The following is a 24,169-nucleotide window of genomic DNA, read 5'->3' on the forward strand; positions in this document are numbered from 1 at the left end:
ATGGCATTTAAAAGCTTCGTTGTATTTTTCTTGGAAAGCTACCTTCCTAAAAGATTTGTGTTCTGTGTGATTGCTAGAACGATTTTTTCTTGAATTGTCTTCTGCTATCAATTTGTTAGATAGACTCTCTATGGATAAATATCCTAGATTGATGGTGTCTAAGTGTGACATAAAATTATCCCATGATGAATCAAGTGAATTGATAATAACACTTTTCATTGTTTGATCTGAAATCACTTCCCCCCTCAGATGCAGCTCAGCTCTTATTTTGTTTAGAGATATCAAATGCTCACTTATGGAAACCCCTGGTTTTACTCTGGAAGAAAAGAAATCCTTAGACATTCTTGTAGTGGTAGCTACACTGTCGCTGTGAAACAGATTAAACATGCATTGAATTATTTCTGAAACAGTTAGGTTTGGTTTGATACTATGATACATTGCAGGAGATACGCTAGATATTATTAAGAAGAATGCTCTATGGTGTAAACAATCTATTTTTAAAGTCCAAGGTCTTCTTGGAGGACTAGTGATAAAGAATAGTAAATTTTCTTTCATAAAGACAACCTGGAGCTGTTGATACCACTCTTGCAAATTAATGCCATCAACTCTAAGTTTTGGGAAGTCACTGGGTAAGTTTCCCACATTATTTTGTCCATTACTTACAACCTGAGGTAGTCCGTGATCTCGCAAGTGCAGGAAATTGCAAAACGGCATGGGGATGCTCGCAACGAGTCTGCGCGGTTCTCTGGCCAGTTCAAGTCTTTCCGGACCGTCTACGTGGTTTCGCACATGCGCGTTGCTCATTTCTTCTTGGGCATCGTCGCGGAAGGTTCTCTCCATTTCAGCTCGCCCGCTCCGCTCCTCTTCAGACGAGTCGGTCTCTGGCTCGGTTTTAGGAGTTCTGATGGCGGCGACTGTTCTTCTCTTTCTCTTGTGTGCGTTGGTATTTGATCCGGTCTGCGGCGTGGGGCGGAATCGGCATGGCTCTCTGGGCTCGGGCGTCGTCGCTCTCGAAGTCAGGATGGGAGCGTGTAGGTCTTGAGGTATCGGCTTGTTCTCTTGCTTCTTCGTTGGCGCTTTGGAAATTTTTAATTTTGGCCCAAATGCAGCAAAAAGCGTCTTCATTGCTGATTTTATTTGGGATTTGGTTAAATCGTCTTCGCTTTCTGATTCGGGTTCTTCTGGAGAATTCGAATCTTCCTTTTCACTTTCGTTGTCTGATAACATTTTTCGCGCCAGAAATTTTGAACTGAACATTTTGATTGGCTCTGCTTCGCTCCCTTTGGAGGCTCGTTGAAACCAAGATGGCTGCCATTCAAAATTTCGCGCGGTATCACATCTTTTCTTTTTCATAATGACTTTCTCTGTAGTCATATCACTCACAGTTTTTTGGTCTTTGGGTTTCTCCTTGACGATGTTTTTCTCTCTCGCTGCTCCGCTGTTTTTCAGCATTTCTTGGAGATTCGCGATGAGACTTTCATCATTCTTCTGGCTTTTTAATAGCTTCAATATTTCTGACCTGAGTTCGTTATTTTCTATTTCGATTTCCTCCTGGTCATTATTTTCATTTATTAGTTCTTCTTCTTCTGTGGTGTACTCTTCGGATTCTCTCGAAATCGCGTTTGTGGATTCGTTGATTATTTCTTGTTCAGTTTCTATTTCTTTGCTGTAGGCCCTGGTGTTGGGCCTATCTTTCTTAGACATTTTTAAGTATTTATTGAGTCAATTAACCATCCTCTGCTACCAGCTTGTTGCAATGTTTTTAGGATCAGACTCAATAAAGATAATAAAGATTAGAGTTATATATATATTTCTCTTTAATCATAACAGGCATTCTATATTCACTGAATATTCATAGATAGAAGTGAGGAAAATGGTGAGGGTGGCTCCTTATATATACAAAGGGCGGAGTCAAGGATGGGAGTGGTGAATTATGAATACATTAGGAAACAAAGAATAAGTTAACCCCCGATATCCCATATATACATTATTTACACATTAGGGAATAAGGCATTTACATCTGACAAATCTAATATGCTTTTAGTAATAAGTAACAGAACAAATTATTCTATCTTAAACAAGACCTGGTACTTTTAGATACACACTTCTGGGAATACTGTAGAAGATGGTAATAATCATTTTGCCTAACCTGGAGAAATGTACACCCACCCTTATGAACCTTGCATATATTTCAAGGACAAGGCTTGGATAGATAAATAACTTTATCGCAAACACAAGAAATCATAGTATGAGAAAGGAACACTTCTACAAAGGATTAAATTTTGGCTTTCCAGGAAGCCTTGAGATCTGATGTGGGAGTTTGGATCTCCACCTGCAGTATGGGGATTTTGGTCCTTTCTCAAGCTCTTTTACAATGGACTACAAATGGTCCTCAAGTTATGATTGTAATGGAACCTGCCCATCATGGATGTAACTCATGATGGTCATAAAGCAAGTCTGTCATGTGACCAACCTGATTTTACCACCTTTTTTGCAGCAGTCATTGAGCAAACCACCACAATTGTTAAGTGAATGTTATGGTGGTTAAGCAGACCAAGGGCTTGTTATGGGCATGTTTTTTCTGAAAATTTGAAGTATATGCTTGTTTTCGGCAAAACTGTCATAAAATACAATCACATGACCATTGGACACTGCAAATGGCCATAAATGCATCCTGGCTGCTGAGTGCCCGAAGCTTGTTCACATGACCATGGAAGAAGAAACCATCAGAACTTTGAATCTGTGTTGCAAGTACCCTCTAAGTACCTTAGAACTTCAAACGGTTGCTAAGTAACCAGTCATAAATTGAGGACTACCTGCCCTTGCATCCTATTTTTCACACTACTGCTCTGGACAACATTTACAAAATAGTTATGTCTTGTTCTTCTCCAAGCCTCACATTACCCATGAACCTGCAACATGTACATTATTGCTTACTTTTTAAACAGGGAAAAAAAATCAGGAAATGTACTTTTTATCTCTAAACACGCAGAAAAAAAAATGATTAACTGTCAAATCACAGCAGAGGTAGCAAGGTTGACATGGATTCTGACGGCCCCTTCAAAATTAATCAATTTTTAGGATTATCAAACTTGTCTACTTTATTACATAGAAAAATGAATGGTGGCAGCATACCAATCTTCGAAATATACAACAAAGTTATGGCAGAGTATATTCTGTCTCACAAGGGTAGGCAGTGTAGACCCACTACTTCTCCCCAATTGTCTCACAAATATTATCCAAACTATTTTAAATGTTGATTTTCCAATTTGTGACTTTGTGTTGTTCTTGATAAAAGTATATTTACAATCTTTGTTGTAGTTAGCAAATAGCTAAATGTTTATGTGGAGATTCTCAGTCATCCAGGTCATGGTTATCCCAAATGTGCTTTTTCAAATGGCAATTGGACTTTCTTGGTTTTGCATGAAGACATTTCACTTCTCATCCCTAGGCTTCCTGAAAAAGCACCTTTGGGATAGTTAACAAACAGGTTACTTGCATTTGAGTTTTAAGTCAAGGTTAGTGTTACATAGAGGTTTTGACACACTGACACTCTGCATGTGTTTATTTTGATGTTAAATGTTTTGCTTAGACATATATCCAAACATTGGCTGTCAGATTATACTGGTCATGATATCCAGTTGAAAGAAGTTAGCAAAGGGAAAAGTTAACAAAATACCTTAGTATATTTCGGGTGCCTCTGCCACTGAACAGAAATGGTGACCTGTGTTTTCCTCTATTAGTTAAACTAAGTGAGAAACCTAGCTCTCAAATTATAACACCACCAGTAAACTCAAGAGAAGATAATTTGTTGGGCTGCTTTCCAAAAGATCATGAACTTCAGAGTGCCAGAATACTGTTAAAACAGTTCTTAACTATCCAGTTTAGTTTTCAGCAGCTTTTTATTTCCTTTTCAGTGGTCAGGAACTTCTTATCTTTGTTTGAGTTGTAAAAAGGTATATGAACATTTAGTAGCATTTTTGAAGGACAGCTTAGACATGAAGCTCTTTGAATCTGCTTTGAGACCCTCTGTGGCTTCATAGACCTAGAAATTTCTTCATAGGCCTTTCTTTCAAATCCCCATTATGTTTGAAGTCTTGTCCCATTACGTCACAGTCACACTGGTCTGACTTCATAAGGCATGTGGTATGTTATATCCAATGAAATGCCTGGTTGCTTCATTCAATCACAGGTATGTTCTAATTTGTGTAAGTCTATTAAGGAGGACTGTACCTTCATTATTCTTTAGTCCCCCCCCCTTTTTTTGCCATCAAACTGTCAGAAGCTCAATTAGTGCTTCAATGTATTATGTCCAGTACTATACAAATGTATCCCTAAAAAAATTCTATTCCATTGTCATTTAGCATGGCAGAAGAGGAAGCTTTGAAATATAACTATATAAGCAAAATGCCATGTAGATTCTGAGCTCAGAGTTGATAATTATCTTTTAATGAAAACAACATTCCAGAAGCAGCTATGCCTAATAAATATCATTCTCATGGTTGAGGTTTCTGAACTACTTGCTCAAGGCAGGATGATGATTATCTGTATTGGTATCAACACTCTTTCCCCCCAAAGTACACAGGGTCAGTTTATTTGAACAATGGCAATTTGGTACCTTTGAATATCAAAGTACTGTAGAAATTCTGCATTTTCAAAAGAGGGAGTTAGGGTGTCTTCTCTACTTTTAGTTGATATAGCTGTCTCCTTGGTGTCATTTTGTTTCTGTCTCCATTGCAATTTCTAGCTTCTAATAGGATTAGATAGTGCCAATTTGCCTTTGAGCATTCCCCTATATAAGATCTATATAACCTTAGTTCTTGCTCTTTTGTTTCTTTGTGTATGTAAGAGACCAGTGATTCATTAGAACATGCTTCCTTTGTAAAGTAAAGTAAAAAAAAATATTGGTTTCTCTTCAGCTATTGGTCTTATTGGGTGAAATTTCCATCACAGTTGTCATACAGATAACATTTACATTATACTGGTGATTTAGTATATTTTCAGGTCAGCAACATCCTGCCTTCTCACTCTCAACAAAGAAATTGGATATTTGTAGTAGGAAATTGAACAACCACCATAAAGTACATGGTTCCTGTTCTTAAACAATGCATAATTGCATATGGAGATCTAACTTTTAAAATTGCTACTGAATGCAAGCCTCTTGGGCTAACATGTGTATAAGAATAAAGGCAACCAATAGACTATACATTTTCTTGAATATAGTAATTACATTTTATTCAAAATAAATATATATATATATTTAAATACATTTTTAAATTAGCAAAACATTAACATAAATTAAAATAAATTAATAAATAAAATAAATAAATAAAAATAAATTAAAAACAGTAGTTAATTTTTCTCATTTTCACCATCTGTTTTAGATGGAATTCCAAAAATGACTATTGTAATCCTCAATTTACAACCATTTGTTTAGTGACTGTTTAAAGTTACAACAGCAATGAAAAATGTGACTTATGACCAGTTTGAACACTTACGACTGTTGTAGCATCCTCATGGTCACATGATCAAAATTCAGGCACTTGTCAACTGGCATATATTTATGACAGTTGCACTGTTCCAGGGTCTTGTGATCACCATATGTAACCTTTCCAGCCGGTTTCCAACAAAGTCAATGCCAGATCCGTTTAAAGATTACATGTTTCACATAACAACTGTAGGGATTTGATTAACAACTGAAGCAAAAATGGTCATTGCTTAACAATGGAAATTTTGGGCTCAATTGTGCTTGTAAGTGAAGGAGTACCTGTAAATTATCATCCTAAAACAATATAAAAGCCATTCTAAATTGTTAGGAATTTAACAATTGTAGCTGGAGTTCTTCAAAAGCCAAAACTGAAAATATCAAACTCCAATTTCCAAAATCACATTGGATGTTCTTAATATTGTCATAAAGCAAACAAGCTAAACAGAATCAAAGGTAATGTTTTATTTCACACACCTTAAGCTCAATCTTTAACAAGATGATCAAGATCGAAAATAATCATTTGTTCCCAGATTGAGTTTTTGAGCCTTTATGAATTCCTGCAGGTACTTCTGGACAGATGGCTTCATTAGGAGAATTGATAGCAGAAGATGCTTCATTCGATAGCTGAATACCGAATGGTTCTACTGTAGCTGTAATCCTTTCCACATTTCCAAGCATGTTCCATTTACACACAGGACATGTTTGGTGCTTTAAAAGCCAAGGATCCACACAGATTTTGTGGAAAAGATGCCCACAACGTAAAATACGGGCTATATCTTTAGGCTTGTACATTTCTAAACATACTGCACAGTTGTCTCCATTTGATCCAACTTCTTTGTCATCCTCTTTCAATGTACGAAGCTCAAGACGATTGATGGCTTTAGTAATATCAAGCTCCTGCTGGCATCTCTGTATCAAATTCCTTGTTCTCCGTAGCTTTCCAGCACAATAAAAGGTGCAATATGCCACAGCTACAGAGGAAAGAATAAAAATGGTGCCCATATAACGGGTTAACCATGGGTTACAGTGCTTTCCAACATCAATGGTTGCCATCACTTGGATGCCATTCTGAATTAGATGCAGAAGGTCCGTGCCTTTCAGATTGCCAATCATAACAGCCACAGGGCCTTCCTTCCCAAAGTTAAGCATGGGAAACACATTGTTACCCGTACCAGGATAATTATAGATGATCACACCAATTGCTCCCTTTTCTTCAGCCACACTTATTTTTTTTGTAAATGAACAATGCCCTCTTATGATGAGTGCTATCCAGCATCCTGCATTTCCTGATTTAAAATTTGTTACAGAACTACAAGCATTTTGATGGGGCTCCTCTGCAGCTATTACGATGCCGGACACCTTCTTCAAGGGCGAGGCTTTGGCAAACACTCCATTTTCTGCAATCTCCCATACAGTCCGATTCCCAACTTGAAATGATATGTTAATATTGGCAATCCAAAAGCTGTCAGCATGTGAACTCTGCAGGTGAAGCCCAAGGCAGATGCCAAGGTATAGAAAGCACAATGGTTTTACCCTTTTTCTTTCAGTAGCAGCAGCCCCAAATAAGTTCATGCTGACATCTGTTAAGCAGTTCCAGAGTCAACAACTCAAAGACAACAAAAATCATCAGCACATCAGGACTGAATGATATTTCCAGCAACATACCAAAAACCCATCTCAAAAATTCTGGAGAAAAATGCTGAAGGGTCTGTCTGCAAGTATGTTGCTTAGATAAAGATTTCTTACAGACAGTGAGAGATTTTTTCTCTCTCCCTCCAATGAAGTCATTTATTGTTAAGTAATGAAATTGTGACATCATTAACACTTTGCCAAGCAGGACTCTTGTGCTTTATCTTATATAAAATTACACTGTTTAAAAACAAATAAACTTTTTGATATAAACACCATTTTCACAAACTACAAGGTAAACAATTCATGGACCCACTCACACGGGAGGACACACTCTGGACTTGATTTTTGTCACTGGACAGTGGATGAATGATCTTGAGATAGGGGAGTTAGTGACTGAGCCCTTGATCATTCCCTTCTTAGGCTTGACTTTCTAACCGCCACACCCCGCCGCAGGGAGGCAGAACAGACCAGATGGTTCCGCTCCAGGCGCCTGATGGATCCTGATAGGTTCCAGATGGAGCTTGGACCATTTCCTGAGGCTCTGACTCATGGCTCGGCTGAGGAGCTGGTGGCCGCCTGGGATAGGGCAGCTGCTGATGCTTTGGACCGAGTCGTGCCTGTGCGGCCTCTGACCTGTCGCCAAGTCTACTTGGCTCCTTGGTTCTCCGAGGAGCTGAGGGAGATGAAGCGCCAGAAAAGATGCCTAGAGAGCAGTTGGAGATCTAGTCGCTCCGAACCCGACCGAACACTGGTAAGATCTCATATTAAAACTTACCTAGTGGCGATAAAAGCGGCAAAATGTAACTATTTTCCTGCTCTTATCGCATCGGCAGATAATCGCCCGGCCGCCCTGTTTAGGGTGACCCGCTCCCTCCTCCATCTGGGAGCGCGGGAGGATCCCTTGCAGGGTCGTGCTGAGGATTTTGTTCAGTATCTGCACGATAAAATCACTCAGATTCGGGAAGGCTTAGTCTCTGACTGGGTAGGTACAGACGGGATGATGGGTGCCGGTCTTGAGACTGTCATTTGGGAGGAGTTCGATCCTGTTGCTCCCGAGGACGTGGACAGGATACTCAGGCGGCTGAACGTGACCACATGTTTATTGGACCTGTGTCCCTCCTGGTTGGTGCTGGCTTCCCGGGAGGTTACACGAGGCTGGCTCCAGGGGATTATCAACGCTTCCTTGAGTGAGGGTGTCTTGCCATCCGCCTTGAAAGAGGCAGTAGTGAGGCCCCTCCTCAAGAAGCCTGCTCTGGATCCGGCTGTTTCGGCTAACTATCGTCGGGTCTCCAACCTTCCCTTCTTGGCGAAGGTTGTTGAGAGTGTGGTGGCGCGACAGCTTCCTGGGTACCTGGATGAAGCTGTCTATCTGGATCCGCTCCAGTCCGGCTTCAGGCCTGGGCACAGCACGGAAATGGCATTGGTCACGTTGGTGGATGATCTCTGGAGGGCTCGGGATAGGGGTTGCTCCTCTATCCTGGTCCTGTTAGATCTCTCAGCGGCTTTTGATACCATCGACCATGGTATCCTGCTGCGCCGGTTGGAGGGGTTGGGAGTGGGGGGCACCGTCCTGCGGTGGTTCTCCTCCTATCTCTCCGACCGGTCTCAGTCGGTGTTGGCAGGGGGGCAGAGGTCGACCCCGAGGAGCCTTGTTTGTGGGGTGCCTCAGGGGTCGGTCCTCTCGCCCCTTCTGTTCAACATTTATGTGAAGCCGCTGGGTGAGATCATCCGTGGCTTTGGGGTGGAGTTCCATCAGTACGCTGATGACACTCAGCTGTACATCTCCACCCCAGGCCATCCCAACGATGCCCTTGAAGTGATGTCCCGGTGCCTGGAGGCCATGCGGATCTGGATGGGGAGTAACAGGCTTTGACTCAACCCTTCCAAGACCGAGTGGCTGTGGCTTCCGGCGTCCCGATATAGCCAGCTGGTGCCATCGCTGGCTATTGGGGGAGAGTTATTGGCTCCCACGAATAGGGCTCGCAACTTGTGCGTCCTCCTGGATGCACGGCTGTCTTTAGAAGAGTATATGACAGCCGTGGCCAGGGAGGCTTTTTATCAGGTCCGCCTGATTCGCCAGTTGCATCCCTTTCTGAATCAGGACTCCTTACACACAGTCACTCAGGCACTCGTCACTTGCCACCTGGACTACTGCAATGCTCTCTACATGGGGCTCCCCTTGAGGAGCACCCGGAGACTCCAATGCCCAGAGGTGTGTACAAATACCTATTCCAGGAGTGTTAAACTCACATCTCATGGCGGCATCATATGATGTATCGGGACTTTTTCCCCCTTTGCTAAAGCGGGCATGGGTGTGGCCAGCGCATGACGTATCTGGGCCACAGGCCAGGAGTTTGACAGCCATGACTTTCTTAAAATATTTAAAGTCTGCATTTTTTTCATTCTCAGTAGCTGCTTGGAAACCACTCCCTACCATCTTTGGAAACATAGGCATGCACAATGCCCTTTTGCTTTGCTGGAAAGAACCGAACAACACAAGCAAGACGTACAGCCATGCTGAAACAGCTGGATGCTCTTCTGAAGCAGCCTTGAGGCTGTAAAAAGATGTGGCTGCTTTAACTATTTTCTGAAAAAGCTCCTTCATATGCTCCCATATCTTCTGAAGCACCTCTTTGCAAGCAGTTGCAAATATGAAAATATTATGTATGTGTGTGTGTTTGTATGTATATATAAACTAAGAAGACAGGAATTATTCTTTGGTTAGAAATTGAATATCTCACATAATTATTATTTTCATGTCTGAAAAGAGGATGCTTATTTCTATACATACGTATTTCATATATAGCAGCAGCGATTTCTGCCAACTGCTTTGTTTTCATGAACACACTACATTTACTAAACAGAAATTGAGAGGCTTTTTTCTTTTTCTTTTTCTTTTTTTCTTTTTACAAAATGACAGAAGTTTAGAGTTGGCTTGGTGGACTTTGTTCAAATCTGGGAACTGCCATGATACTTACTGAGACTGTCTTTCCTGCTAATTCAGAACATTGATAGCTGACATTTCTCAAAATATCCCAATACATAATATTTTTTAAAAGATAGAAAAGAACAACTTAATATGATGTTCAGGTTTTAAATAGGCAGGGACTCAAAACATAAATGAGGGAAATTAAAAATTGATGGAAGAATGGATAGCAGCATATGTTTTACCCTTGAACTTTATAACAGGAAGAGTTTTATATAGTACTTGTATACAGTAAGAGTTTCACAGACAATCTTTCCATTTTTAGCAAAAGCAAGTTGTTAATTTCAAACCAGGCAGAAGTTGGCAAAGCATTTTTCTAAGCACAAGTTTTTGGGTTCCTTACAGGGTTCAATATTTTTCCTTCCTAAGGAGAAATGTTCAAATTCTCCCTTAACAATATCTACTTGCAGCTCAGGATATGCAGATGCAGGGATGAAGATGTGGAATTCAATTTATCTTGCAAATTCTTGACATAGTGCTGATGTTTTATATCAGGACAATCACTTGTGGTGGTATACGTTATTTCAAATTAATATGCATTCATACTGTAATAATTAGGAATTGTTTTTGCCTACATAGATTTCTTAGTTAGTTTTCCCCTCAAGACAGAAATGATACACTATTAGAGATAATGTCTCTTTTAACTCATTTTTCATTTTCTGAATAAGAAACTACCAATAATTCCACAGCATTTTATTAACTGATTAAGTGTTTTTGTGAAATGGGATGAGGGAGAATAACAAATTATTGAAAATTGTCCAGATACACTTAGGTGAGATTGGTGATGCAGAAATTTAGTAAATAAATACATACTTTCCAGTGGCAAGAAAAATCATAGCAACTAAGTTATTTCAAACCTAAAAATATTAAGTTTTAACATTTTTCTGCATTCTTAAGTTCTTTCAGGCTACATGTTTTAACTTAGGTTTTGTCCATTTTGGGCCTTCCAAATGAGTTGATCTTCAGTTCCCATTGGGTTTGCTAATGAATGTAGCTACTAACATTAGTTTGGGGAAAGATAACATTTTAACAATTCATATAAAGAACATATGTGCTTCACTTCTAGAATTATCAAATAATAAATACTACAATGTAGTAGGACTCATTTTGGAGACTAATGTGAAGTTGCTCTTGAAAACTCTTCCAACTACTGTCTCACTGGACCATGAATATAGCAGAAGGTAATGGCTTTAGTACAATAGAAATGGAAGAGAAACTCCCATAGACGTACACTTTCCATTAATATGTTCTTACAATTAAGGAAATAACCAGAAAAGAAAAAAAGATTTCATCTCCAAATAAATCATGACCTATGTTATTTTTCAAAAATTATGTCACTTTTGCAAGATTGGAAATGATGCGAGAGTTTTCTATAGAGTTTGGGTTGGAATCTTTGTCTATTGTGTATTGTGAATGCACCAACCAGAATTTAGCTGCAGTCTACAAAATCTAGTCCTCTTCCCTCTGAAAAACTCATTTCTTTTCCCAAACTGTGTAGCTCCTATCCATAATTGTTCGTCCCAAATAGAATTCGGAAGCATTTCCTTTTGGAACTAACGCTAAACTGAATTTTTAATATTGTAGTATGGATATGCTTTAAGGGATGAAATGGGCAGTAAAATTCAAAAGCCCAATTTCTTTAACTAGTGCTAGATTTTCATTACTGCCAAACAGTGTGTATTATAACAGCATGGTTTAGCTAATATTCTCAAGAGCTATGCATAAAATAGATTTATATCAGTAGCCAATTCCTGGCACACTATCAGTGGTGAAATCTATTTTTTTTACTACTGGTTCTGTGGGCGTGGCTTGGTAGGGGTGGGGTGGCTTGGTGGGCATGGCTTGGTGGGCATGGCAGGGGAAGGATATTGCAAAATCTCCATTCCCACCCCACTCTGGGGCCAGCCAGAGGTGGTATTTGCTGGTTCTCTGAACTACTCAAAATTTCTGCTGCCGGTTCTCCGAACGGCTCAAAATTTCCGCTACTGGTTCTCCAGAACTTGTCAGAACCTGCTGGATTTCCCCCTTGCACATTATGTTGAACCTTTTGGCATCAGCATGTCCAAAATTTGGAAAATGCCTAACTCGACTCTCCTGGCTGTTATCCCCCCCCCCTCCGCAAAAAAAAGAAAAAGAATTTTCTATTTTCTTCACATATAAGCCACCCCGAACAGCATCATTTGGTGGCTGCACCAAGGCCTGGGTCTCGACTTCAGCCCTAGTGCCACTTCTGCCACCCAAAAAGGCCTCCTTGCACAGTTTAATGCAATTACCCCGACAGCCCAGCACTCCCAGGATCTGGAGAGCATCATTTATCTTCAGGCCGTGTTCTCTTTCTGTTAATAGGCCCCTGTGACCTAACTGTGACTGCTCTGGGTTGCTCAAGGTCTTAATTCTTGAAGCAATGCTCTTCTGTGGCTTCTGCAGCCTCCAAAAATCACATAACAGGATGTACTTTTAAGAATAGTTATTGGGTACTGGTAAATATGGTGAAGACTTCTCTGCAAGAAATTGCGTAGCTCTAATATTTTCAGATCTTACCAGTTGTATACTCTGGCAATTTAACGTATATGGAATTAGGGGTTTATGGAATTACTAGCACTGATGATATTACCTAGTTAAGGTAATGAAATGTTTGCAAGAAAACAAGCAAGCTCAGAGAGCACTAAGGACCCCTCATTTCAACCCTGAGCTACAAATATTCTCCTTTATTAGAAACACTACTTTAAATCTCCACAGATATTCCAGTTGTACTTGGTCTATTGGGTGTGCTTCAACAACAGTTCCATATTTTTGTATGTTTCTTTCATGTGTGCAGCATAGCGAATGGGTACTGAAGGATGAACATTGTTTAACAAGATAGACTTGAGGCCTAACACTAATGAAACAAAAAAAAGATGCCATTTTAGTGGGTCATGCTTATAACCCAAAGCTTTGAACAAACCATCAATGTCAGTACAGAAAATGAGATTATCAATCTGTAGAAAGAAATTTGTTAAATGTGAGGAGCCCACGCCTTGTCTGGATCACCAGTTTTACAACCAAAGTATAGTTTATACACTTTCTTAATAAGTCCAGTCATGGTGTGTCTGATACTTAAGTATGTATTCACCATTCATTGGCATCCTTCAGTCTCAAGAGACTATGGTAACGTGCTCTGGAAAGAGGTCCTAAAACAGCATCTAGTGTGACTAAAAAGAACAATTCGAGAGTGGCAATCCCATCCGCACTGAGGGCAGATACATTCTGTCCCCTGCCCAGCCCCCAGATTTTGCTGGTTCCGGGACTGCCTCTTTGCCTCAGCCTGCTGAACAAGTATCTCTTTGAATTGGAGAAGGCCATGCTGCGTCTTTAGCCTCCAAGCTGAACGATCGGAGGTCAAAGTTTCCCAGTTGTTAATGTCCATTCCCAGGGCCATTAGATCCCTCTTACAGATATCCTTATATCGCAGCTGTGGTCTCCCTCTGAGGCACTTTCCCTGCACTAATTCTCTATACAGGAGATCTTTTGGAATCTGACCATCAGCCATTCTCACGACATGCCCCAGCCAGTGTAGACGTCGCTGTTTCAATAGTGTATACTGCTAGAAATTCCAGCATGTTCCACGACTGCGCTATTTGGAACCTTGTCCTGCCAGGTGATGCCAAGAATTCGTTGGAGACAGCGCATATGTCCTGCCGTGCGTAGAGGGTCCAAGACTCACTGCAGTATTTTATAAAGGCCGTCCCTGATAACCAAGTCAAAAGCCTTCGTAAGATCTATGAAGGCTACGAAAAGTGGCTGTCTTTGTTCCCTGCATTTCTCCTGCAACTATCTAACGGAAAATACCATGTCAGTAGTGGACCTGTTGGCTCGAAATCCACACTGTGATTCTGGATAGACTCTCTCTGCAAGCACCTGGGACCTCTTCAGTATGACATGGGTAAGCAGCTTCCCTACAACACTAAGATGCCATGGTAGTTGTTACAGTCATACCTGTCACTTTGTTCTTGAACAGTGTGACGATATTTGCATCCTTCATGTCCTGTGGTACTCCACCTTCCCTCCAACAAAGATTTCATGCAGTTCAGTGGAGATGTTCTCTTTGCAGCACTTCAGAACTTCGGCAGGAATGTTATCTTTCCCGGGTGCCTTGCCAGAGGCAAGGGAGTCCAGGGCCGCATTTAGTTCTTCTAAAGTTGGTTCACTGTCAAGCTCCTCCAAGACAGGCAGGCACTCAATGTTATTTAATGCTTCTTCAGTTACCACATTTTCTCTGGAATATAACTCAGAGTAGTGCTGCACCCAGCGTGCCATCTGCTGTGCTCGGTCCTGGATAACCTCACCTGTAGCAGACTTCAGAGAGGCAGAGTTCTTCTGTGTTGGACCTAAGGCCTGCTTGATGCCATCATACATCCCCTTGATGTTGTCTGTGTCAGCTGCTATCTGGATCCGAGAGCAAAGCTGCAGCCAATAATTGTTAGCACATCTCCTGGCGGTCTGTTGGACTTTGCTACGAGCAGCTCACAGAACCTATAGGTTGCGCTCACTGGAACAGGCTTTATATGCAATTAGAGCTCTCCTTTTTTCCTCGATGGCTGGCGTCAACTCCTCCGAATGGGCTTCAAACCAATCTGCTGTCTTTCTGATCTCCTTACTAAATACTGACAAGGTGGTGTTATAAACAGCATTCTAGAAATATTCCCATCGTTCAGATGCATTTACTTCAGCTGGGCCTGGGAGAGTTTCCTTGAGTGCTTGTGCAAATTCCTCCACTTTGCCCTGATTGTGGATCTCACTGATGTCAATTCGTGGTCTTCCTTCCTTCTTCGAGTGATGCGATCTCTTTGTTTGCAGTTTTATTCTGCTGCACACCAAGGAGTGGTCTGTATCGCAATCAGCATCCTGATAGCTGCATGTAATTGTAATATTGGGGAGGTTGGAGCGCCTGGTAAGAATCAAGTCGAGCTGGTGCCAATCTTGGATGTCTCCAAGAGACTCTGTTGAGGCTTTGTTTTAAAGTATGTATTGATAACGCAAAGACCATAGTAGCAGCAAAACTCCAGCAGTTGTTGGCCATTTTTGTTCATCTTTCCGATGCCGAACTGATCTAAACAAGTGGGCCAAGAACTATAATCAGCTCTAACTCTGGCACTAAAATCGCTAAGGATAAACAGTGGTTCTTTCTCAGGGATTTTCTTGATAGTAGCAGCCAGATTGTTGTAGAATTTGTCTTTGGATTCTACTGAAGATGATAATGTCGGAGCATATGCGCTAATAAGAGTAACTAGCCCTGCTGATAAATGGAACTGCAAGGATAGAATTCTTTCATTTCCTGCAGCAGGTGGAGTAATGGATCCTAGTAGGGTGTTTCTGACCACGAAGCCAACCCCATGTTCCCTAGACTCGTTTGATGGTTTTTCCTGCCAGAAGAACGAGAAGTTTTTCTCCTTAATAGATTCCGAGTCTAACAGTCTTGTCTCTTGAAGGGCAATGATGTCCATCTGCAGTCTGCTCAACTCCATGTCAATGGCAGCTGTCTTATGTACATCATCTATCTCTTGTAAATCATCAGAAAGGCCGGGGGTCATTGTCCGAACTTTCCAGGTGCCCAAATTGAGCGTTGGTCTTACCTGATACGCCACTTCTAGTCACTAGGAAACACCGGTCACTAAAGGGTTACAACCAAGCCAGTAGCTCTAGGACCGAGTCCACCAACAAAAGAAGCCCCGCCTCTTCCTGTATCCAGTTTGAGACGAGGACGAAAGGTAGACTGTCGTGTCTGTAGAAAAATAAAGGAAAGGTAAAAAATCCCCAGGACCCACCCCCCTCTGTCAACAGCCCAAAGCCAGCACGAGAGGTGCCGGACCAATTGGGAGGGGGTGACCGGCGTTTCCTAGTGACTAGAAGTGGCGTATCAGGTAAGACCAATGCTCATTCTCAGTCACGGAGGAAACGCCGGTCACTAAAGGGATATACCAAAGCCCGTGTACCTATTGGGAGGGAGAAGGCCGGCGCCTCTCCTGGTCCTGGGAAAATACCCGCTGCAGCACACGTCTTCCAAAGGAGGCTTCCGCCGATGCATAAACATCCAACCGGTAATGCCGGATAAATAAAGAGCCTTGGTAGTACTAGGGTTTAAGGCACCCTGTTATTAAGCTGCTTAAGACCAGCTGCCTGCAATTACTGCAGGGTTCGAATCTCGCCAAGGCTCAAGGTTGACTCAGCCTTCCATCCTTTCTAAGGTAGGTGAAATGAGGACCCAGTTTGTGGGGGCAATAAGCTGACTTTGTATAAATATACAAAAGGATGAAGGCTATTGCTGAGCACATTGTAAGCCGCCCTGAGTCTTCGGAGAAGGGCGGCATATAAATCAAATTAAAAAAAAAAAAAATGGAGATGGAGACGTCCAAGTAGCGGCTCGGCAGACCTCCTCGAGTGAAGCTTGGGTAGACCAGGCAGCCGAAGTAGCCGCGCTCCTGGTAGAGTGGGCTGTAACACCACGAGGCACTGGCAACGATTGAGCTTCGTAAGCTAAAGAAATGGAAGCCCTGAGCCATCGACCCAAGGTAGTAGAAGAAACCTTTGACCCCATGGACTGGGGTTGGAAAGACACAAAGAGAGCCTCGGAGCGACGAAAGGAAGAAGTCCTGGAGATATAAATCTTGAGAGCCCGACGAACATCAAGCTTGTGCCACACAGTCTCCAAGCGATGACGGGGGAAAGGACAGAAGTTGGGAAGAATGATCTCTTGAGAACGATGAAAAGTTGAATTGATCTTTGGAATAAAAGCTGGATCCAATCTCAAAATTACTCGATCAGGATGAATAATACAGAGATCCTGGCGAACTGAGAGGGCAGCCAACTCCGAGATCCTTCTAGCCGAGGTGATAGCCACTAGAAAGGCTGCCTTAAAAGACAAGAACTTCAGCAAGACTTCCCGGAGAGGTTCAAAAGGAGGACCAGTAAGAGCTAACAGAACCTTATTCAGGTCCCAGGTGGGAAACCGATGAACAGCCGGAGGACATAGATTGGTTGCGCCTCTGAGGAATGAACGGATGAGAGGATGAGTGGACACCGACTCAGCGGTGCCGCAGGTGAGGATAGATGAGATGGCAGAGATTTGCCTCCGGAGGGTAATGGGAGAAAGCCCCGAAATGAATCCATCGTGAAGGAAGCCCAGGATGTCAAGAATGGAAGCAGCAGTAGGAAGGACCTTCTTACGGCGACACCAGGCAGAGAAGGCCATCCAAGTGGCATTGTAAATACGGTTCGTTGATCCTCGACGGGAGGCCTGGATCATAGAAATTATTTCCGAAGGCACCCTGGCTGAGGACAGGAGGAACCGCTCAACCTCCAGACGGTCAGCCGGAACCACTGAGGGTCTGGATGAGCTAGACGGCCCTGCCACAGAGATCTGCCAATGGGGAGCAACAGAGAGAGCCATCAGATCCGCAAACCACGGTTGTCTGGGCCAGAAGGGAGCCAGAAGGATGAGCTCGGCTTGTTCCTGCAACAGCTTCCTGATGACCCTGGAGATGAGGGGAAGAGGTGGGAAAGCATAAAGAAGAAGACCACAAGGCCACGGGCTGATCAAGGCATCCACAGCTTCGGCTCCCGGGACAGGAATCTCGTGTAAAACCTCGGAAGCTGGTGGTTGGATTCGGACGCGAAGAGGTCCACTGCTGGAAGGCCGAAGTGATGCACGATGTCCTGGAACAGAAATGGATCGAGGCTCCACTCCGTCTGGTCCACCACCGATCGACTGAGAGCGTCCGCCTGAACATTTGCTGACCCTGAGATGTGAGAGGCGTGGATGGATGCCAAGTGACTCTCCGCCCACCTGAAGAGACGAGATGCCTCCCTCATGAGAGCCTTGGAGCGGGTCCCTCCTTGCCGGTTGATGTGGGCCTTGGCAGCTACGTTGTCTGTTCTGATCAAGACATCCAGACCTCGAAGGAGAGGAGCGAACTTGCGAAGAGCTCGGAAGATGGCTCTGAGCTCCAAGATGTTGATGTGAAGTCCCCTCTCCTGGACCGACCACTGGCCTTGGGCCAGCTGAGACCCCAGGTGAGCCCCCCATCCGAAGAGGCTCGCGTCCGTGGTGATGCTCACGCATTGAGGCACTCTGAACAGGCATCCCTGAGCAAGAGCCGGAGAGGTCCACCATGCCAAGGACCGGAGAACTTGAGGAGTCAAGGGGACTCTGGCCTCTGACGTGCTCCTGCGAGACCGTTGAAACGGAAGTAAAAACCATTGAAGTTCCCGGCTATGAAACCGAGACCAGGGAGTGATCCCGAAGGCAGAAACCATTTTCCCTAGCAAGCGGGAAAGCCCCAGGAGGGAAAAAGAGCGAGAGGCCTTAACCTGACCTACCAGCTCAACAATGCTGTCCTGACGATCCTGAGAAAGGGAAACCTGCAACCTGACAGAATCAATAACAGCCCCTAAATGCTGAATGCACGTGGAGGGAACTAGATTGCTTTTAGAACGATTAACCAAAAAACCATGGGAATGCAGGGTCTGAAGGGTGACCTGAATATCCTCATTACCCCTAACCTCAGAACTAGACAAAATAAGAAAATCATCTAGATAAAACAAAACTCTAACAGGAAAAGATCTCATATGGCCCGATAAGGCAGCCATGATCTTTGTAAAGACCCTAGGAGCTGAGGAAAGGCCAAAGGGAAGGGCTCTATACTGATAATGCCTACCCCGATAACAAAAACGGAGGTATTTCCGATGGTCCGGAAAAATGGGCACATGGAGATAAGCCTCCGTCAAATCGATGGAAGACAAAAAAATCACCTGGACGGATCGAAAGGAGAATGGTCTGGAGGGAATCCATCTTGAACTGACGATAGACTATATATCGGTTCAAGGATTTAAGATCCAATATGGCCCTCCAGCCTCCTGAAGCCTTGGGAACTAGAAACAAACGGGAATAGAATCCCTGGCCAACTTCCCCTAGGGGAACACATTGAACAGCCCTAATCTCCAAAAGGTGTTGAATAGCCTCATCTAGCAGAACCCTCTTGGACCTGACATGAGAGACAGGGCACCTGACAAACAAGTCAGGGGGAACAGAAGAGAACTCAAGGGTCAACCCAAACCTAATAGTACGTCTAATCCAGGGGTCTGAAACTGAACAATCCCATTGGTCAGCAAAAAATGCTAACCTACCTCCAATTAAGGAGTCAGAGATAGGAAAAGGAGAACTAACGGGACCTGCGAAAGGGACGCCCCCTACCCCCCCTGAAGGGTCTGCGGGGAGGGAAACGGAACCCCTGCCTGACCTGGAAATCCTGCTGCTGTCCGCCCCTGGGCTGAGGGTACCGCTGAGGCCAGGACTGGAAGGAAGAGGAGCGAAAGGAATGGCTTCGAAAGGAACCCTGCTGACGAGGATCAGATCTTCTCGATAAGGCAGGCAGAATCTTGCGATGATCCTTCGTCTCGATGAGGAGTGGGTCCAAGGCTGGGCCGAAGAGATAGTTCCCCGAGAAAGGAGCTGAAGCCAGTCTCCACTTGTTCCGAACATCTGCCTGCCACTGACGAAGCCACAGGAGCCTACGAGAAGTGACTGAAGCCCCGATAGCCTTAGCTGAAAACCTTGCCGCATTCAGAGTAGCATCAGCAGAGAACTCAACAGCAGCTAGGATCTTGTTGATGTCCTGGTGAGATCTCATATCAGAAGGAGGCAGCCTTTCCTGTAATTGGCGAAGCCAAAGGATGGAGGCCCTGTTAAAAAAGGAAGCGGCCGAGGAGGCCTGAATGGACCAAGCAGAGGCCTGGTGGTCCTTGACCAAGGAGCGTTCCAACTTCTTATCTTCAGGGCGCAGGAATTCCTCTGACGGACCAGTAAGAGGAGATGCAGAAGAGAGGGCGACGACGGGAGCATCTACAGAAGGAACTTGAAGAATATTAGCAAAATCAGATGCCATATTATAAAATCTTTTATCTAGACCATTGGGAACCGGGCCAGAACTAGGAGAAGACCACTGTCTTTGAACGACATCAGAAAACAGCTTGGGAGCTGGAACGACCTCTGCACGAATGGAAGGTTCCTGAAATAATAATGATGAAGAGGGATGCTGAGAAGATGGTGTAGAAGCCCCTTGAGAGGAAGGAGTAGAAGAAATTCCCAGGCCAGTAACATTTTGAGCTTTAAATAGAAGGGATCTGAATAATTGAGGCTTGAAGAGACCAATGAAGGAAGGCTGGTCTGGTTCAAGGCCTTCATCCTCCGAGAGATCTTGATCAGGGGCAATTTCCCCCTCAGACAGGGAACCTTGACTTGCATTTTCCGGGGAATCCGCCCTTTCTTCACATTGCACAGGATCAGCAACCATCTGGGCCCTCACAGAACGACTCTGCTGACTCACATAACTGGAGGCCTCAGAAGAGGCCCTTTGCTGAAGGCCTTCAGCAATACCCTGCCTAATTGAAACAGAAACAAGTTCAGCTAGGGCAGGAGTTAAATTTACAGGAGCCTCAGACCCCTGAATGCAGGTTTCGGCTTGAGCCTCAGGAAATTCTTGCCTTGGGGGGGCCTGAATAGAAACAATTGGAGATAGAGGCCTAGCAGCAGGAAAAACTGAAGTAGCATCAGCAGCTACATTCTCACCCAGATTAGACTGATCAGGAGAAAAATCATGTTCAATTTGAATTTGGGAAGAAGGAACAGCCACATTGGAAGTGGGGAGGGCAGGAGATTTAGAAGGCCCCACAGAAGGAGATGAAACTCTAGAGGCCTCTGAAGCAGCTTTTTGAAAGGCCTTTTCCATGGCCTTATGCCTCCTGGTCTCTTCTCTTGATGATGTAGCAATATTAGCACTCTTGGAGTGAGTGGATCTAGTAGAAACTCTGGCTGCCTTGGGAGGAACAGAATCCCCTGAGGAACTTTCTTTAGGATCAGAAGAATGGCCCCTTTTTCCTTTGCTTTGGGATTTATTGCTCCTAGCATCAGCCATGATAAAGCAGAAATTTACTTTTGCAGCTCAGAATAAATGCAAAGGATAGAAATCACCCTTAAGTGCACCCACAGGGAATAATTGGAGGTTCAGGTAACTCACTGCGCCAGGAGAGAAGCAGAGTAGAATCCAGGAGCCAGGAAGATTACTCAGGAGGCAGGAAATAGCCACTAGCCAAAGGGCTTAACAGCGTGGCAAAATTGGGCGTGGAAAAGCCTTCGCGCCAGAAGTTAGCAGCCAGAATCCTCCAACAGCCACAGGAGGCAGGGAAACCTCTCCAAAAGCCTCCAAAATCCTTTGAAAGTGCTGCAAAAGATAGGGCGATGCAAAACGCACGTGGGCGTTGCTGCAGGGCTGCTCAGGGCCACTGGAGCGTTTCTAGCACTCCCCAGCTGATTCCAATAAAGTTTAGCCACTTTTGAAGAAAACTCCAGCAATTTGAGCAGAAAGGAGCAAACTAAGTAGAAATAAGCCAGCAATGGCCAAATAACTCCCCCACAAAGAGTTAATGAGAGAGAGAACTAACAGACACGACTGTCCTCTACCGGACCGAGTCTAAAAACTGGATACAGGAAGAGGCGGGGCTTCTTTTGTTGGTGGACTCGGTCCTAGAGCTACTGGCTTGGTTGTAACCCTTTAGTGACCGGCGTTTCCTCCGTGACTGAGAAATGCATTCACCACAAATATGACAAAATATCATGGCTATACTGACATTGACGAACTATCTGCTGTCTCCAATATTCATATAGCAATTCTACAGCTGACTTAATTGTAATATAACTCACATGTACATTAACAATGCTATGCCTTAAAACAATTGCATCAATGTTATTGATACCAATGAAATGTGCATCATCTGTGCATGTGATCTGCTTTTATATGCTTTCCAGGCAGCATCTATCCAGCCTAACTATGCCTAAGCATGCTCAAATTGTACCAGTTCCACAAATGTTATACAATATGCCATGCACACCTGGACACGCCTGACTACACAAAACATCTTATAACATAAGCCAAAATTACTAAACTTAAAATATTTATAAGAACAAATTGCAGAAAACTTAAGATTTCTGTAAAGCGGCATGTGATAGACTACATTTTAGATTATTTTCATGATTAGCAGCCAAAAATCTATAAGATACAGCCCAAAGTGTTCAGAAAACAAAATCTTTGTTGTCCAGTGTCACTATCTACCATTTATGAGAAACCCACTACCAACGTTGCAGTATGGAAATTAGCTGAACTAAACACAAATTCAGGTTATCGTTAATCAAATAAAAACTGCTATTGAAGTCATTTCAATATTTTGTCCAATGACCAGATCTTTAAAATGCTGTAACAAGATGGTATGAAAGAAACCAAATGAAACAGTTCTAGGCAAATATCCTGTGTCAGGGTATGTAGATTTAATAGCTGTAAGCTGATGGAAGGTTGTAAGTGGAAGCAACTGAAAGCTGATGCAATGGGAATGAGGCAGCAGGGGTACTGCCACTTTAAGAAGCTGGGTAAGAAGCTGTCTATATAAGGGAAGCCATTAGAGGGTGTCTCCTTCTCCTCATGTTCTCTCTCGTCATGTATCTCATTGTTCTCCTTGTGTGAGTAACTGTATGATAAGGTGTTTACCACGTATAAGTCTGTATATATACTGCTCAAAAAAATAAAGGGAACACAAGCAGAAGACATCCGAGATCTGAATGAATGAAATAGCCTTATTAAATACTTTGTTTGTTACATACAGTAGTTTATACACTGCTCAAACAACTAAAGGGAACACAAAACTATTGTATGTAACGAACAAAGTATTTAATAAGGCTATTTCATTCATTCAGATCTCGGATCTCTTTCTTTCAAATGATTCAGAAGTCATAAAATAAAGATTGGGATTTATCTGTTGGTTTACCAAACCAACTAATGAAGAGCCACTTTGAATAGCAAGAACTATTCAATTTTAATTTTTTTTTAGAAAAAAAAAGTTATAGGTAAGACTTATTTATGAAATTTATACACCCAACCATTTCAGCAAAAATGACTTATATTCAAAATAATCGTGTGCACGCATAAATCTGTATTTGTATCCCTATGCGTATTTTACAGAAGTGGCCTCTCTCAATTGCTTTGGATAATTGTATAAATACAAATAGGGCAAATCCCATGCTTTAGCAAACAGCGGGCAATGGAAGATAAGCCTGCAAGTTAAAATCCGAACTATCTCTCTTGGCTTGTATATTTCTAAGCAAACCACACAAGTCTCTTCTGCCAGATAAATTCATCCTTTTTTAACTTCCACAATTCAAGAGAATGAACAGCTTTCTGGATTTCTGATTTCACCATTTGGGCTCTCCGTTCTTCATGTCTTACCATAATCTGCTCTGGAGAACAGTAGAATAATACATAGGCTATAATTATCCTAACATTAAGAAAAACACAGAGATACATTCAGGAGCACTGGATTGTTCTCACTCTGATTTGGACAGTTTTCTGGATACCATGCTGAATCAAACAAAGGCGTTGCTTTTGTTTCAGGCTGTTCATCATGACAGCAGGACTATCATCTGCATCCTCATGAATCAAAATAAAACCTTCTCTTTCTGGAAACAAATGGTCATAGATAATGATACCAGGAAACCTTTCTCTGGTACAATCTTGATTTTCTTCTGAAAAATGCAGATTGTTCTCACAAGAATTGCAGTGCAGTCCCCGTATTTGTTAGTACGTGGAACCAAATCTCCAGGCTGCAAGCATCTTCACCTTCATCTTCTGGAATCATTGACTGCCCCACCATCCTCTTGGAAAGAAGGCACTTTTCCAAGAAAGCTAGAAGATTGTTTTTTGGCCTGGTCTCTCCAATAAATTGTTAGATTCATGTAATATACAAAACCACCTGTAACCTTTGAGTAAAACAATTCAATAATAAGGGAAATGCTGAACACCAGGTTCTAGCTCCACAAAACCTCTTTTCCACAGTTACTGTGAAGTTTCATTCTTCTTTGAACAAATGGCAACAGGAAAGCCCAGTGTTGATTCACTTGAGAAAACTACCAAGGTAATACAAAACATTTCAATGTCAAACATCCTGCTGACTAGTTAAAAAAAAACCCATGCAGTAAACTCACA

The 24,169-nt window shown here is 42.9% G+C and overlaps 2 protein-coding genes across 12 annotated transcripts in view; both read right to left on the reverse strand.

The window, feature by feature from the left end:
- The window catches only part of CADPS2 (calcium dependent secretion activator 2), a 370,960-nt gene that overhangs the window by 251,449 nt on the left and 95,342 nt on the right, over nt 1-24,169 (reverse strand). The gene's annotated exons all lie outside the window — the stretch shown is intronic.
- Nucleotides 5,936-13,586, reverse strand: RNF148 (ring finger protein 148). The gene has a single exon (XM_034431096.3). It carries the CDS (start codon nt 7,058-7,060, stop codon nt 6,005-6,007), a length of 1,056 nt encoding a protein of 351 aa, XP_034286987.2. The 5' UTR covers nt 7,061-13,586; the 3' UTR covers nt 5,936-6,004.

The sequence above is a fragment of the Pantherophis guttatus genome, chromosome 7, assembly GCF_059756535.1.
Source record: "Pantherophis guttatus breed Tessera chromosome 7, ASM5975653v1, whole genome shotgun sequence".
NCBI lineage: Eukaryota > Metazoa > Chordata > Lepidosauria > Squamata > Colubridae > Pantherophis > Pantherophis guttatus.